The sequence below is a fragment of the Mus caroli genome, chromosome 8 (assembly GCF_900094665.2).
Source record: "Mus caroli chromosome 8, CAROLI_EIJ_v1.1, whole genome shotgun sequence".
Taxonomy (NCBI): Eukaryota; Metazoa; Chordata; class Mammalia; order Rodentia; family Muridae; genus Mus; species Mus caroli.
In genome coordinates, this window is record NC_034577.1 from 37,072,207 (window position 1) to 37,086,821 (window position 14,615).

The following is a 14,615-nucleotide window of genomic DNA, read 5'->3' on the forward strand; positions in this document are numbered from 1 at the left end:
TGCAGTTTATTCAGTCAGAGCCATTGCATGGGGTAATTACTACATGAGTGCACACGGATGTCTGCACATACATACACCCGGTAGGAGAATCATATAGGACTCGGACAAGCTGGGCATGGTGGTTCATAGTGAGATCCAGGGCAGCCAGGATCCTATGTCAAAAGTCTCTGGTGAGTGCAACAGTGTAGATGTTTCACATGCTGTGTAAAGTCATTCTTTTTAAAAATGGTTATGTATATATATCATGTGCACCACCACACTTGCACAGGTACTTGCTCACTGGGGTCAAGGAGTGTTGGGTCACCTGGAAATGAGTTTTAGGCAATTAGCTGGAAGCTGCCTGGTGTGGGTGTTGGGCAAAGACCCCGAGTCCTCTGCAGAGCGGTACCCAGTTTATCTGTTAAGTGTTAGAGAAAGGATCTACATTAACACTGATTTTTAGCTTGTTCAGTTACATTTCTCTACCCTGGCACTAATCTAAGAAAAAACTGATATTCTTCTTATGGTTACAGGAAAATACTTTGGAAGAAATTTAACCAAGGAAAGAATCATACACAGAAAATTATAACTATTACTGAACTGAAAAGTATGTGAAATGAAAAGACATCCCTTGCTCGTAGGTTAAAAACAGCAACAACTGCTTCATAGAGGCTCACCTTTAATCCCAGCACTTGGGAGGTAGCACGTGGTGGCTCTGTGAGTTTAAGGCCAGTCTGCTTTATAGAGTGAGTTCCAAGAGAGCCAGGGTTATACATTGAAACCCTGTCTCAAAACACCAAAACCCAAGCCAAACCAAAAACTACCACCACCACCACAACACACAAAAACAAAGCAAAATTAGTGGAATTGCATGAAACTTAAGAACTTGTACACAGCTAAGAAAACTATCAACAAATAAAATGTACTCTGCAAACTAGCAGAAAATACTTGCCTGCTTCTGGTAAGTATTAAATATACAAGGACAAGAATCCCCAGCTCATTAGCAAATAAACAAGTAATCCTCCATAAAAATGGATAACAGAAACACAAGGACATCATCTTACTTCTGTAGTCACAACACTGTGTGGAGAACTGTTGTGGGAGACAGCTTAGGGGGTCCTCAAAACAAAACAAAATAAAACAAACAGAAAACTCTAAGCAAGCAGGATTTCTATGTAACCTAGCCATTCCACTCTTACATCTTGACACCCTTGCCTATTAAGGCTGTTCAGAATACTCAAGGTGTAGAAGCAACACATACTGGTATTAGTGCTTGAAGTTCACCACTATATTAGAAACAAAACAAACAAACAAACAAACAAAAAACCACTGACTATCAACAGCAAAATATATGTTTAAACAAAGAATAAAACCAAATACTTGGGCTGGCGAGATGGCTCAGTGGTTAAGAGCGCCAACTGTTCTTCCGAAGGTCCCAAGTTCAAATCCCAGCAACCACATGGTGGCTCACAACCATCCGTAAAGAAATCTGATGTCCTCTTCTGGAGTGTCTGAAGACAGCTACAGTGTATTTACATATAATAAATAAATCTTTTAAAACATTTATATAAAAAAAAAACAAAAAAAACACCAAATACTTATTTTTGTGGTGGTGAGGTGGTTTGAGACAGGGTTTCTCTGTATAACCCTGACTGTTCTGGAACTCACTCTGTAGACCAGGCTGGCCTTTCAGGGATTCACAAGCCCCTGCTTCCGCAGTGCTGGGTGTAAACGCATGCTACCATGCCAGGCTGAAATAGTATACTTTTTTTTATTAAAAGTAGGGAGGCAGAGGAACAGGACTTGACAAAATAAGCTCTCAGCTGTGTAGGAAAATGTAGGCTGTGCAAGTGTGCATGTCTGAGCTAGCTGTGGAGCTGATTAAATGGTAGCATCTGGATTCATGTCAAATTCTACATGGATCAACTCCTTTAATTTTGCTTGGATGTTTCTTATGTAGAACACAAATGTGTAAAGTATGTGTGCATTCATTTGTCAAACATTAACAAAAGGGCTGGGGGCTTGACCCTGTGGTTCCCAGAATTGCCTGCTCTTTTAGAAGACCTGGGTTCAATTGCCAGCACCCACATAATCTAATATTAATCTAGAGTTTCAGGATCCACATTTCTATAAAAATGATAGAATTGTCCTACCAAATATATACTAGTTAATGTTCTGTAATAGTCCATATTAGCAAAAACTTCACACTGAAGTCAAACTATAGGCTCTGATTTTCAAAGACAGGTTGCTTTTAAACTTTGGCATTTATAAAGAAATCATCAAGATTAATTAAGTCATTCATCCCTTTTTCTTTTCCTAAAATATGTGCTTTAACTTCCAGGGATATGGTGAATCTTCAAAACGAAGTAGCATTTAACTGAGCTGAATTGTGGCATTTTTACCAGAACCAAGTCATTTACATTGACTGGCAGGTGGGGGTGCAGGGTTGATGGATGCTCATTTTTTGGCCCGGTTCACTTCACAACTATACAAATACAAATAAGTTAATCCTATAATAGAGTTCATTTTATCTCACTACCTTTTCCTTTGTCCACATTAACTGCTTTGAATTCCTTCCCTAGCATGCACTCAAGTTTATCCCATCTATTATAAACAACAAAACTCCTTAATTATTGGCTCCCCTCTAGACATGACCCTCTTCCCATTTCCCTTTGTAAGGTCCTTTAAAAAACATTTGCATATTTTCAATTGAGGAGACCTAGCATGATTTAGGGTAAATGTTTTTACTGAGTGGACATTTATGTTATGAATTTACCAAATAGAACTTCCTTAATATCCTTGAGGAAATAAATACTTTCAAACATGACTGTAAGCACTTCTAAATAACTCTAGAAATAAAAATGACTGGGCCAAGAGGACTGCACAGAATTTATGGGTTTGTATCCTCAATACTCAGACATTAAAAAACCTTTAACTCCCAGTACTTCAGAACCAGACCATGTGATCTTATCTGAAGAGAGGTCTTTTCATAGATGTGTAAGATGAGGTCTTCAGGGCAGAGGGTTACTCAGCACAAAGAAACAGGAGGGGCAAATGATGCTCCATGACACAGCACAGTGGGAAACAAAATCTTGGCGCATTCTTGGAAGTACTATTTGATTGTAGTAAACTCATAACATAAATGTCCACCACTCAGTAGAGCAATCCTTTGCTTTTTTAGACTGGTGGCTTCCTAGCCTCCATAACTACAAGAACATACATTTCTGGTAGACTTTTTGTCACTGTGGACTTCAAAAGTTTGAGAGAACGCCTGGAAATGATAGCAAAATAGCTTCGACAACCTCTCCCTAATGGACTGGTGTATCAGGAATGCTAGTCACTCTCCTGTGGGAAAGTCTCATTGTTAGTTCTGGCTGAGCTGACATTTGCTGTTGTGAATGAACCAGGTTGGTCTCAAACTCACTGAGACCTGTCTGCCTATACTTCCTGGATGAGATGCTGGGATCAAAGATGTATGCCACCACACCCCACCCTTTTTGAAATGCTCTGTGTCTGTCTCTCTCTTTTTGAGACAGGGTACCTCTAGTGTTTTAGCTGAGCCCAGACTCAGGGCTGACCAGGCTGGCTTCAATTTCAAAGATCTGCCTGCCTCGGCCTCCTGAATGCTATGAACCACTATGACTGGCTATTATCTTCTTAATGCACTTTTATTTTTTTCCAGAAATTGAACTCATTTCTAGTGTTTTATTTCCTTTTATTTTGAAACATCTAAAATCTTCAAATGGATCAACTTTTTTGTAACTATTCACATTTAACTATGATTAATATAGTTTGGTACAATGAGAAAAACAAAAACCAAAACATAAAATTTAAAAATATGTATTCATTTGCTGACTACTGCCAAAGTTAGCCATTCTTTAGGATTATCAAATTTACCATGAAGCATATTTCTAAAGGTAAAAGCTAGGCAATTAGGAACTGCATAGTTAAAAATAACTGATTTTCTGACGTATGCAAAAGTCCCCATTCCCTTCAATAGTGTAGCACATATAGTAAGGATTATGCTTTTGAAACTGCTTTCACCATTGACTTTTCTGTTGGAACTATGCCATGGAATACCAAAAGAGGTCTTAAAACTGTATAATGAAGTAAATACAAAATACAAGCATGCCTTCTAGAGTTGCAAAATTATTTTAGCCATAGAATCTATCCCTACAAATAACAATCTGTACATAATGCATGTATCCCCAGTGTCTCTGTCATTAAGACTACCCAGCCTGAGGACAATCTGTCTCCACCTTCAGCATTTCTTCCCTGCCTTTGCGTGGGTTAGGATGTGAATCTTCTGGTTATTTGACTGAATAAAGCTCTTCTCGCAGCCATCAAAAGGACACACAAAGCGCCTCTCCCCGGTGTGGATGCGGATGTGGGTGCGCAAGTTGAAATCCAGGGAGAAGCGCTTCCCACAGCCTTCGAACGTGCACTGATACGGCTTCTCTCCAGTGTGAACTAGAAAATGTCGCTTTAGTTTCGAGCTCTCGGTGAAGGCTTTGCCACACTCTGCACACACATGCCGCCGGGGCCCGTGGACAAGCATGTGCTTCCTCAGGGCGGTTTTATCCCGCAGCTTCTTCTTGCACCCGGGTTGAGGACACTCCAGCATCGATAAGACACCACAGTACACACCGCCGCCCTCTGGCTTCTCTGCAGGACCGCCTGGAAGTACTGAGCTCGCGCCAACCCTCTGCGGAGTCGCCTCTTGCGTGACCTCTCTCTTCTCTTGCTTTGTCCCCTTTGTCAGGTACTCCAAAGAACACTCGAGAAGGGAACTCGCTTCCAGAACCTGGCGAGAAAGGTTTTGCTCCACTTCCTCCAGGCTTTCGAAGGATTTAAAAAGGAAATCCTCTTCCAGAATGGGTTCAGAAAACTCACCTCGTATGATGCACTCTAGGTATTCGTCAGGGAAGTCATCTTCCTCAGTCCCAGGGCTAATCTCACTTTCATCGTGGATGGTGTATGTTACACGGGGAGCTTCCATTCTGCTATTCTGGACTGGCCTTGCCTCATCTTGCTTTAGGGTCAGTCTGTCGAGGGCTCTTCCGCCCGGCCCTTTCTGGCCACTTGTCTTTGCCATTTTCTTCATTTGTTCATTCATTTTTTGTTCATTCATGTTGTCTTAGCTGCTTCCTTCTTGAACAATGCCTATGAATCACTTCCAGGAGGCACTGATCCACAAGCGTCACCTCAGGCAAACACCTGCCTTAGATAATAACCCAAAATTAAAATATACTCCAATAATAGAGCCCATGGTGAGAGAGTGACTTCAGTGTATGGTCTGTCTCTAGGCAGGGGGACGACTCTCTAGGAAGCTCAGTTTGATCCTGGGATACGTGTGGCAGGAAAGACTGAGTAGACGTTCAGATTGTCCTGACCTCCACACAGGCACACACATGCACACACTATATTAAAGTTATGTAGACCTGTAGATCAATGGATTACCACAGACATCTCATTAGATGCCAAAAACAAAGAAAGAACACCTTTGACAAAACCCAACACCCATTCATAAATCTTGGAGGGATTAAGGATACTGGAACATACCTAATTATAATTTGGCTTTATTAAAGCCAATTTACAGCAAGCCAACATCAAATTAAATGGCGAGGAACTCAAAGCAACTCCACTAAACTCACTCTCTCCCTTATCTAGTCAATACAGTACTTGAAGTTCTAGCCATAGTGTTAAGACAACTAAGAGAGAACAAAGAGATACAAATTAGAAAACGAAGATGTCAAAGCATCTTATTTACAGCTGATAGAATAAACAGTATACATAAAAGACTCCAAAAATTCTACTAGGCAACCCTAGAACTGATAAACACGTCTGGATACAGGATTGACTTAATAACAAAAGAAAAAGTCAGAGCCTTACTTATGCATAAAGTACAAACTGAGAAGGTGACCAGGGAAACAAGGTCCTTCACAATCACCACAAATAACATAAAATATTTTGGGTTAACCCTAACAAAGCAAGTGAAAGACTTGTATGACAAAAAAAACTACAAGTCTTTTAAGAAAGAAATTGAAGAACTGAAGAACATGGAAAGCGCTCTCATGCTCATGGATCCGTAGGATTAACAGTGAAATGGCCATCTTACCAAAAGCAATATACAGATTCAACACAATTCCTATTAAAATTCCAACACAATTTACAGACTTTGAAAAGACAATGCGCAATTCCATATGGGGGAAAAAACATGATAGCTCAAACAATCCTGAACAATAAAAGAACCTCTGGAGGTATCACCATCCCTGATCTCAAGCTGTAAATACATACTAAGCAATAGTAATAAAAACTGCATGGTATTGGCATAAATACAAACAGATCAATGGAAATGAATCAAAGACCCAGATGTAAGTCTGCACACCTATGGATACTTGAATTTTGATAAGAAATAGATAATGAGTCCGGCGGTGGTAACGCATGACTTTAATCCCAGCACTTGGGAGGCAGGGATTTCTGGGTTCAAGGCTAGCCTGGTCTACAAAATGAGTTCCAGGACAGCCAGGGCTCTACAGAGAATTCCTGTCTCGAAAAAAACAAAGAACAACAACAACAACAACAAAAAGAAATACATAATGGGAAAAAAAGACAGCATTGTCAACAAATGGTCTAACTGGAAATGTAGAAGAATGCATATAAATCCATATTTATATTTCTGCACAAAACAGAAGTCCAAGTGGCTCAAAGACCTCTACACAAAACCAGATACACTGAACCCGATAAAAGAGAAAGTAGGGGCGCAGCCTTGAACGTATTGGCACAGATGACAACTTCCTAAATCGAACACCAGTAACACAGATAGTAAGGTCCCATTAGTAAATGGGACTTCATAAAACTGAAAGGCTTCTGTAAGGCAGAGGACACCGTTAATAGGACAAAGCAGCAGGCTATAGAATGGGAAAACTTTTCCACCAACTCCACATCTGACAGAGGGCTAATATCCAAAATAAATACTGAACTCAAGAAACTACATCTCACAAAAAAACCCTCAAACAATCCAATTTAAAAACAGGTACAGCTCCAAACAGAGACTTTTAAACAGGAATCCTAAATGGTGAGAAACACTTAAAACTACTTTGGGATTCAACTTTACACTTGTCAGGGTGCCTAAGATCAGTAAGGGAAGTGACAGCTCACGCTGGCAAGGATGCTGAGCAAGCAGCACACCCCGCCCCTGCTGGTGTGCAAGTGCAAACTTATACAGCCGCTGTGCAAATCAATATGGCAGTTTCTCAGGAAATTGGAAATCAATCTATCTCAAGACCCAGCTATACCACTCTTGGGCATCTACCCAAAAGACCTTCTATCCTACCACAAGTGCACTTGTTCAATTATGTTCATAGAGTCGCTGTATTCAAAATAGCCAAAACCTGGACACAACCTACATGTCCCTCAGGAGAATGGATAAACTATATGTGGTATATTTTACACAATAGAGCATTACTATTTAAAAACTCATTTGTTAAAAAATATGACACGAAAATTTCAGGCAAATCGACACTAGAAAAAAATTAAAATTACCCTGAGCCAACCCAGCACAAGAAAGGAAGCACGGTAGGTATGTACTCACTTACTAGTGGTTGTTAAGAAAAGAATGATCATGCTACAATTCACACCCAGAGAGGCTAAGTAAAAAGGGGGTGGAGGGTGCCTGGACCTCTCTAATAAAGGGAAAGAGATTATTTGTGGGCAGACTGGGGGTGGAAAGGGATCGAACAGGAGGGGTCCGGTAGGGAAGGGGTAAATGAGAGAGGGGAGGGAGAATATTGGAAGAGATGAGTGGAGCTGGGGAATCTTTTGGGAACAACGTGGAAACAAACTTAGTGCAGTGGGAAGTCTCTGGAACCTACCAGGTAACCCTAGTGTGGACACCTAGTAACCGAGGCTATGGAGCCTGAAACTGGCCATCTTCTGAAACCAGACAAGTCTTCCAGTGGAGGGACTAAGACACCAACCTAGCTACCTAACTTCAGACTTACAACGGGTCCTGCCTGAAAGACATGCTGGGGCAAAGGTGGCTCAGAACTGGTGAGAGTAGCCAACTAATGACTTATGGACTAACTTGAGGCCCACACCAGAGGGAGACCATGCCTGGCATTGCCAGGAACCAGACATTGGCTAGCCTAGAGAAAGATCAAGGGTAGAACAAAACAGGATAGGTGCAAAAATAAATAAAATAAAATAAAATTTAAAAGCTTAATGAAATGATTCCTCATGGTACTCTGCTAAGCTCACAGACCTGTGCCCAACATAATCAGAAAGCCTTCCCCTGACAGCTTATGGGAACAGATGCAGAGTCACACACAGCCGAACCTTAGGCAGAGCTCAGGGAACAGCACAGAGAGGAGCTGATGCAGCAGCCAGAGGGGTCAAGAACACCAGGAGCGCACAGCCACAGAATCAGCTAAACAGGGCTTACGGCAACTATGGAGCCTGCATGGGTCTGTGCTGGGCCCTCTGCATACATGCCATGCTTGTTCAGCCTGGGGTTTCAGTGAGACTCCTAACTGTGGGAGTTGGGCTGTGTTTGACTTGTCTGCTCTGGAGATCTTCCTACCGGGTTGCCTCTTACAGCCTTGATGTGTGAGGGTTTGCACCTTGTTGTGAGTTCTTTGGTTGATATTCCTGGGAAGCCTGCTCTTTTCTGAAGGGAACCAGAGTATCAATGGATCTGGGAGGAGGAGGAGGGTAAAGTGGGGAGACTGGGAGAAGTGGAGGGAGGGGAAACAGCAGTTGGGATATATTGTATGAGAAAAGAATAAAAAGGAAAAAAATGGTTTACAACTGACTGTGGAAGTAGAGGCTTGTAACTGGAAATGAGGCAGGGCACCAGAGGTTACAGGTCATCCGCAGCAACAGTTAGTCTGAGCCCAGCCTGGGCTATACGAAACCCTGCCTCAAATAAATAATAAGCAGTGCGTGCCAAATAATATGTTGCAAAAGAATAGTATGACAGAGGAATAAAGGGACTGGCAGAAAGTATGAATTTGCTATTTTAAATGGAGTATTGGGTCAAACCTACTTTTTGGTCAGTGGTATTTGGGGACAACACTTGGAGGCAGCACAGTGAGGCGATCCTGCTTTCTTCTGTGTGTAGGAGCTGTGAATGGGAAATAAAAAGATGTTTGAGGTGTACAGCACGGTCCATGGCTCACAGCAAACACTGGGCATGTGCATGAGCTGGACATGTGCATGAGTTGGTGCTACTTCATTTCTTTTAATTACATATTTTCCTCATTTACATTTCCAATGCTATCCCAAAAGTCCCCCATACCCTCCCCCCCTCCCCTACCCACCGACTCCCACTTCTTGGCCCTGGCATTCCCCTGTACTGAGGCATATAAAGTTTGCAAGACCAATGGGCCTCTCTTTCCACTGATGGCCGACTAAGTCATCTTCTGATACATATGAAGCTAGAAACACGAGCTCTGGGGGATAGGGGGTAGGTACTGGTTAGTTCATATTGTTGTTGCACCTATAGGGTTGCAGACCCCGTTAGCTCCTTGGGTACTTTCTCTAGCTCCTCCATTGGGGGCCCTGTGATCCCATATATCCAGAAGATGTTCCAACTGGTAAGAAGGACACATGCTCCACTATGTTCATAGCGCCTTATTTATAATAGCCAGAAGCTGGAAAGAACCCAGATGCCCCTCAACAGAGGAATGGATACAGAAAATGTGGTACATTTACACAATGGAGTACCACTCAGCTATTAAGAAGAATGAATTTATGAAATTCCTAGGCAAATGGATGGACCTGGAGGGCATCATTCTGAGTGAGGTAACTGAACCACAAAAGAACTCACATGATATGTACTTGTATTTGCAAAACACATGAAACTCAAGAAGAACAAAGACCAAAGTGTGGACACTTTGCCCCTTCTTAAAATTGGGAACAAAACACCCATGGAAGGAGTTACAGAGACAAAGTTTGGAGCTGAGACAAAAGGATGGACCATCTAGAGACTGCCATACCTGGGGATCCATCCCATAATCAGCCTCCAAATGCTGACACCACTGCATACACTAGCAAGATTTTGCTGAAAGGGCCCAGATATAGCTGTCTCTTGTGAGGCTATGCTGGGGCCTGCCAAACACTGAAGTGAAGGCTCACAGTCAGCTACTGCATTTCTTAACTCACTCTAAACTGGATCCTGCTTCTTTTACTGAGGCAGGAACAGTAGCTCTTTTTATCATCATTATTAATTTTTTGTACAGAGCCAGATATGATTGATAGGCTCCCATCTCTGTCTAAACCCATCTCTTTTTGAAGTGCAATGCAACTCCAGTGAGGAAGAGGGCCAAGGATGCTGAGACAACCAGACGGGGAGAGGCAAAATGCTATCCTGGACTGTAGTTTCCTCGCCCATTATTCCAAAGTTTCTCTGGGGTCCAAAAAATAAAAAAATAAAACCTATGGTATCCCAATGGCTTATGAATTCTAGGCAAAATAAAGACTCAGGGTAAACTTGCTATTTTCCCTTCATTTAAAAACAAAACAGAACAAAACAACCCCCCCCCCAAAAAAAAACAAAAACAACAAAACCAAAACTAGAAACTATTTAAACCTGCAGCATAAACATGATAGCGTTGTGTTTCTAGCTGCCTTTGCTTAATGTTCAAATTGCATGCTGGATAAAAGATCTCTTGGTTGTTCTCATGTCTTAACTGTGGGAGTGGAAATTAAATGCTCTTTAAATAAAGGCACATGGGAAAGCTGTGGGGTGAGAATTTACAGCTTGAAAGTACTTTGAAATGGCCATGTTTTTAAAAAAGCATCTCAGAGACGTAGCATGCAAGTCTGGCAAAAAGATAAATATATCAAAGAGAAACAAAGCACGTTTCAGCTGCTAGGGCAAGAGTTTAAATTTTCAACATACACACACAGGCTTGGGATATAGCTTAGCATGGGACAGTGACATGCCTATCAAGGATGCCCAAGGCTTAGGCTGAATCCCCTGGGGAGAAAAGAAATTACACCCACACCCACCTATACTTTAAACTGACCTGATTTATCAAGGCCATATCTAAGAGTATTTAACTAGCAAAATCATAGGCCATGATCAAATCTAGGCTGCTATACAAAAGCAGCCTCTCTCAATACATTCATCTACAATATAACTAACTGCAGCTTATTTCCAAGCTTATTTCTTGACCTTTCTTTTTCTCCTAGTTCTCCTATGATTCAAAAAAGTTTACCGGGACAGTTATGGCGCATGCACACCTTTGATTCCAGCACTCAGGAGGCAGAGGCAGGTAGATCTGTGAGTTCTAGGCCAGCTTGGTCTACAAAGATAGTTCCAGGACAGCTCAGGATACAGAGAAAACCTGTCTTAAAAGCAAACAAAAAGAAGCAAGGGCTGGAGAGATGGCTCAGTGGTTAAGATCACTCTGACTGCTCTTCCAGAGGTCCTTAGTTCAATTCGCAGCAACCACCTGGTGGCTCAAAACTATCTGTAATGCGATCCGATGCCCTCTTCTGTTGTGTCTGACTGTACAGTGTACTCATATAAATTAAATAAATACATCTTCAAAAAAATAGATTAAGCCAGGCGGTGGTGGCGTGCACCTTTAATCCCAGCACTTGGGAGGCAGAAGCAGGTGGATTTCTGAGTTCGAGGCTAGCCTGGTCTACAAAGTGAGTTCCAGGACAGTCAGGGCTACACAGGGAAACCCTGTCTCAAAAAACAAATAACAACAACAACAACAACAACAAAAAAAAAAACGAACAAAAAAGATTAAAACTTCTTGAACAGTGGGACACACCAGAACTCTGTTCAGTAATCACGTGGTAAGGTCAATTACACCCAAGAATGTTTGAGAACAGGAAGTGAGTCAGGGAGATGGTTAACAGCCCAAGCAGGGGCTCCAGAGGAATAGTGGCATTTCTAAATTTCCAAGTAGTAGCTGGGACTAAAACAGCCATGCTGATCCTGCTGAGGCTGTCCTCTGAGCTCTTCAGGGTCAGTCATTCTCAGAATTCTGGCAATAAAGCCCCATGCACACAGTCCTCAGCTCTGCATTTGAGGCTACAGGCGTGTAAGAAACAACCAACCACAAACAAACATGAAGGACACCAACCTCAATAACTGAGGTGGTTGGTCAGTACCGCAAGATGGCTCAGGAGAAAGTCGCCTGCTGCTGCCACACCCAGGACACTCCCAGTGACACATGGTAGAAAGCATAGACTGGGATTCCACACACACAATAAATAGTAAAATATAAAAATCAAAACAAAGAAACTTCCAAAAGAGACACTGAAAATGTTCCTTTGTACCTTGTGGGGGTCCTGGAGTAGTTATTCCCCACTTAGAACCCGAAGCATGGACAGCAGGCACGCTCCCAGCATTTGCAACCCCTCCTAGATAGAGTAAGGCACCCTACTAGTCCTTGCATGTTCTTCTCTATCACCAATACACCACCGACAGTTTTCTGTCACTGTTAGTACGCACAAACATATATACTTCAGATCTGTGCTTGGACATCACTTCCTCAGAGTTTCCCTCTATACTTAGGATCCCATGCTAAATATTCCCGAGCCTGCGTTACACAGAAGAGCACAGTTCTTGGTATTGCCTGTGAAACCGTTTACTCTTACCTGCTGGCTGCACTGCACACTCACTCTATTGAGAGAAGAAGACTATCTTCTTTTGCCACGTGTCCCAGCTCTTAGTCCATTTCTCTAGTGAAATGAGGTCATGAATATGCATTAGTTATAGTTTTGGTTGAGACCTGATTCAGAAATCTCAAATAACAATAACTTACCAGGCATTTGTACAGAACTTTAGACACTTGATTAAAAAAAAGAGAGAGAGTTGCTTGCAAATGCTATGTAGGTAGAATGGTATTTCCTAACCCATCAAAGCCATAGAAATAGCATTTACTTTTCTTCATTAGGTTATCAGATGTTTGAGCAATGCTGTCTTCTACCCAATATACAACCTCATGAGAATAGCAAATAAAAGGTCAAGTGACTTGTTAGCCTGTTACTCTATGTGGTCAAAACTGGCTTGAACTCCTGCCCCTACTTTCCAAATTCTGGAACTAGAGACGTGTGCTACCCAAGTGTGGCCCAAATAACTTTTTTCTCTTTTTTTGTTGTTTTTTGTTTTGTTTTTCGAGACAGGGTTTCTCTGTGTAGCCCTAGCTGTCCTGGAACTCACTCTGTAGACCAGGCTGCTCTGGAACTCAGAAATCCGCCTGCCTCTGCCTCTGCCTCCCAAGTGCTGGCGTGTGCCACCACCTCCCGGCCAATAACTTCTAATTAGTCAAAATAATCCAAAATGCTTACTGGTCAACCCAGATAAAGATAAAATCTAATGGCATGGCATAAAACTAATGTTTCATTTCTCAAACAGGAATAGAAATACTTCAATCACATGACAATTGTTCACTCAATAGTGTGAAAAAACCACCCCCCCCCAAAAAAAAACCCAGTTATCACACACAGAGTCAAGCTTTTATCATGTGGGGCACACAGATAGTAAACTGTGAATTAACAAAATGGTTTCAAACTGAGAAAAGGGCTCACGAAAAACTTCCGGGTACGAAGACGTATGGAGGGACACCATCACTGTAAGAACCATCCAGGACCCCTCTCCGCAGACAAAAGTGCTCGCCCCCTGTACCGTCCCCGGAGAGGTGAGATCAGATCCCCCAAATCCCCGACCTTAGCAAGCAGTATGCAGTCACTGTAAAAAAGAAACTGAATCATGGTTGTAGGGAACCTGGGATAAAAGTTTTAAGTACGGAAAGAAGCCGTATTTACTAAAGAAGGCCGTCATATTTACTACAGGAGGAAGCCATAGTCACCACAGAAGCAGTCGATCTTTCCCCCCTTTGTTTTTTCGAGACAGGGATCCTTTCTCTAGGCAGCCTGGCCGTCCTGGGAGTTGCTTTCTGGACTTGGCTGTCCTCCAACTCAAAGGGATCCTCCTGCCTCTGCCTCTGCCTCCCGGAGTGCTGAGATTACAGGCCAAGTGCTGCCGCCGGCGCCACCACTCGGTGTTAAGTCGTAATTCTTAGAAAAGTCGGTCGGTAGTATGGCGGCCAGGGGCCAAGTGCAAAGGAGGCTGGGAGTTCTACGGAAAGCCATTTGCGTTGCAGTTCAACACCAAAGGAAACCTTACAGGGTGTTAAGTTAAACCACTATTCTGGATCTACTACTAAAGGACAACAGTGAAAAGGAAACTCCTCAGGCAATTTGAGAACCAAGCGATCTGAAGGTTGGAATGCAGACGGTAGGAAGCAAGAGGAAGTTCTTTCCGGCTGGATGTTTGATTGGAAAATGGAGTGAGGAAACTGGAAAATTAAGTAAAGAAAATTAGTAATTTTTTAAAAAAGCTGTTCTAGCCGGGCGGTGGTGGCGCACTCCTTTAATCCCAGCACTTGGGAAGCAGAGGCAGGCGGATTTCTGAGTTCGAGGCCAGCCTGGTCTACAGAGTGAGTTCCAGGACAGCCAGGGCTATACAAAGATACCCTTTCGAAAAAAAAAAAAAAAACTCTTCGATTGTCTTTTGCTAGAATAATCTACTGAATTTTATAGAGGTAAGTGGAGAGAAAAATAGGTGCCCTGTTACCTCACTAATTTAAACATTTTCATATAAAATAGAT

The 14,615-nt window shown here is 42.3% G+C and overlaps 1 protein-coding gene across 1 annotated transcript; it reads right to left on the minus strand.

Annotated features, from left to right (window-relative positions):
- Positions 1-3,866: 3,866 nt before the first annotated feature.
- Zfp42 (ZFP42 zinc finger protein) lies at positions 3,867-14,011 on the minus strand. Its single transcript, XM_021170758.1, has 4 exons — positions 13,815-14,011; positions 12,601-12,684; positions 9,026-9,103; positions 3,867-5,200 (listed from the first exon to the last, which is right to left on the minus strand). The coding sequence occupies exon 4, from the start codon at positions 5,108-5,110 to the stop codon at positions 4,241-4,243; it is 870 nt and encodes a 289-aa protein (XP_021026417.1). The 5' UTR covers positions 5,111-5,200; positions 9,026-9,103; positions 12,601-12,684; positions 13,815-14,011; the 3' UTR covers positions 3,867-4,240.
- Between the last annotated feature and the right edge of the window lie 604 nt (positions 14,012-14,615).

Excerpts from the sequence above, each read along its gene's own strand:
- Zfp42 (XM_021170758.1), bottom strand. The coding sequence starts at position 5,110 with ATGAATGAACAAAAAATGAATGAACAAATGAAGAAAATGGCAAAGACA.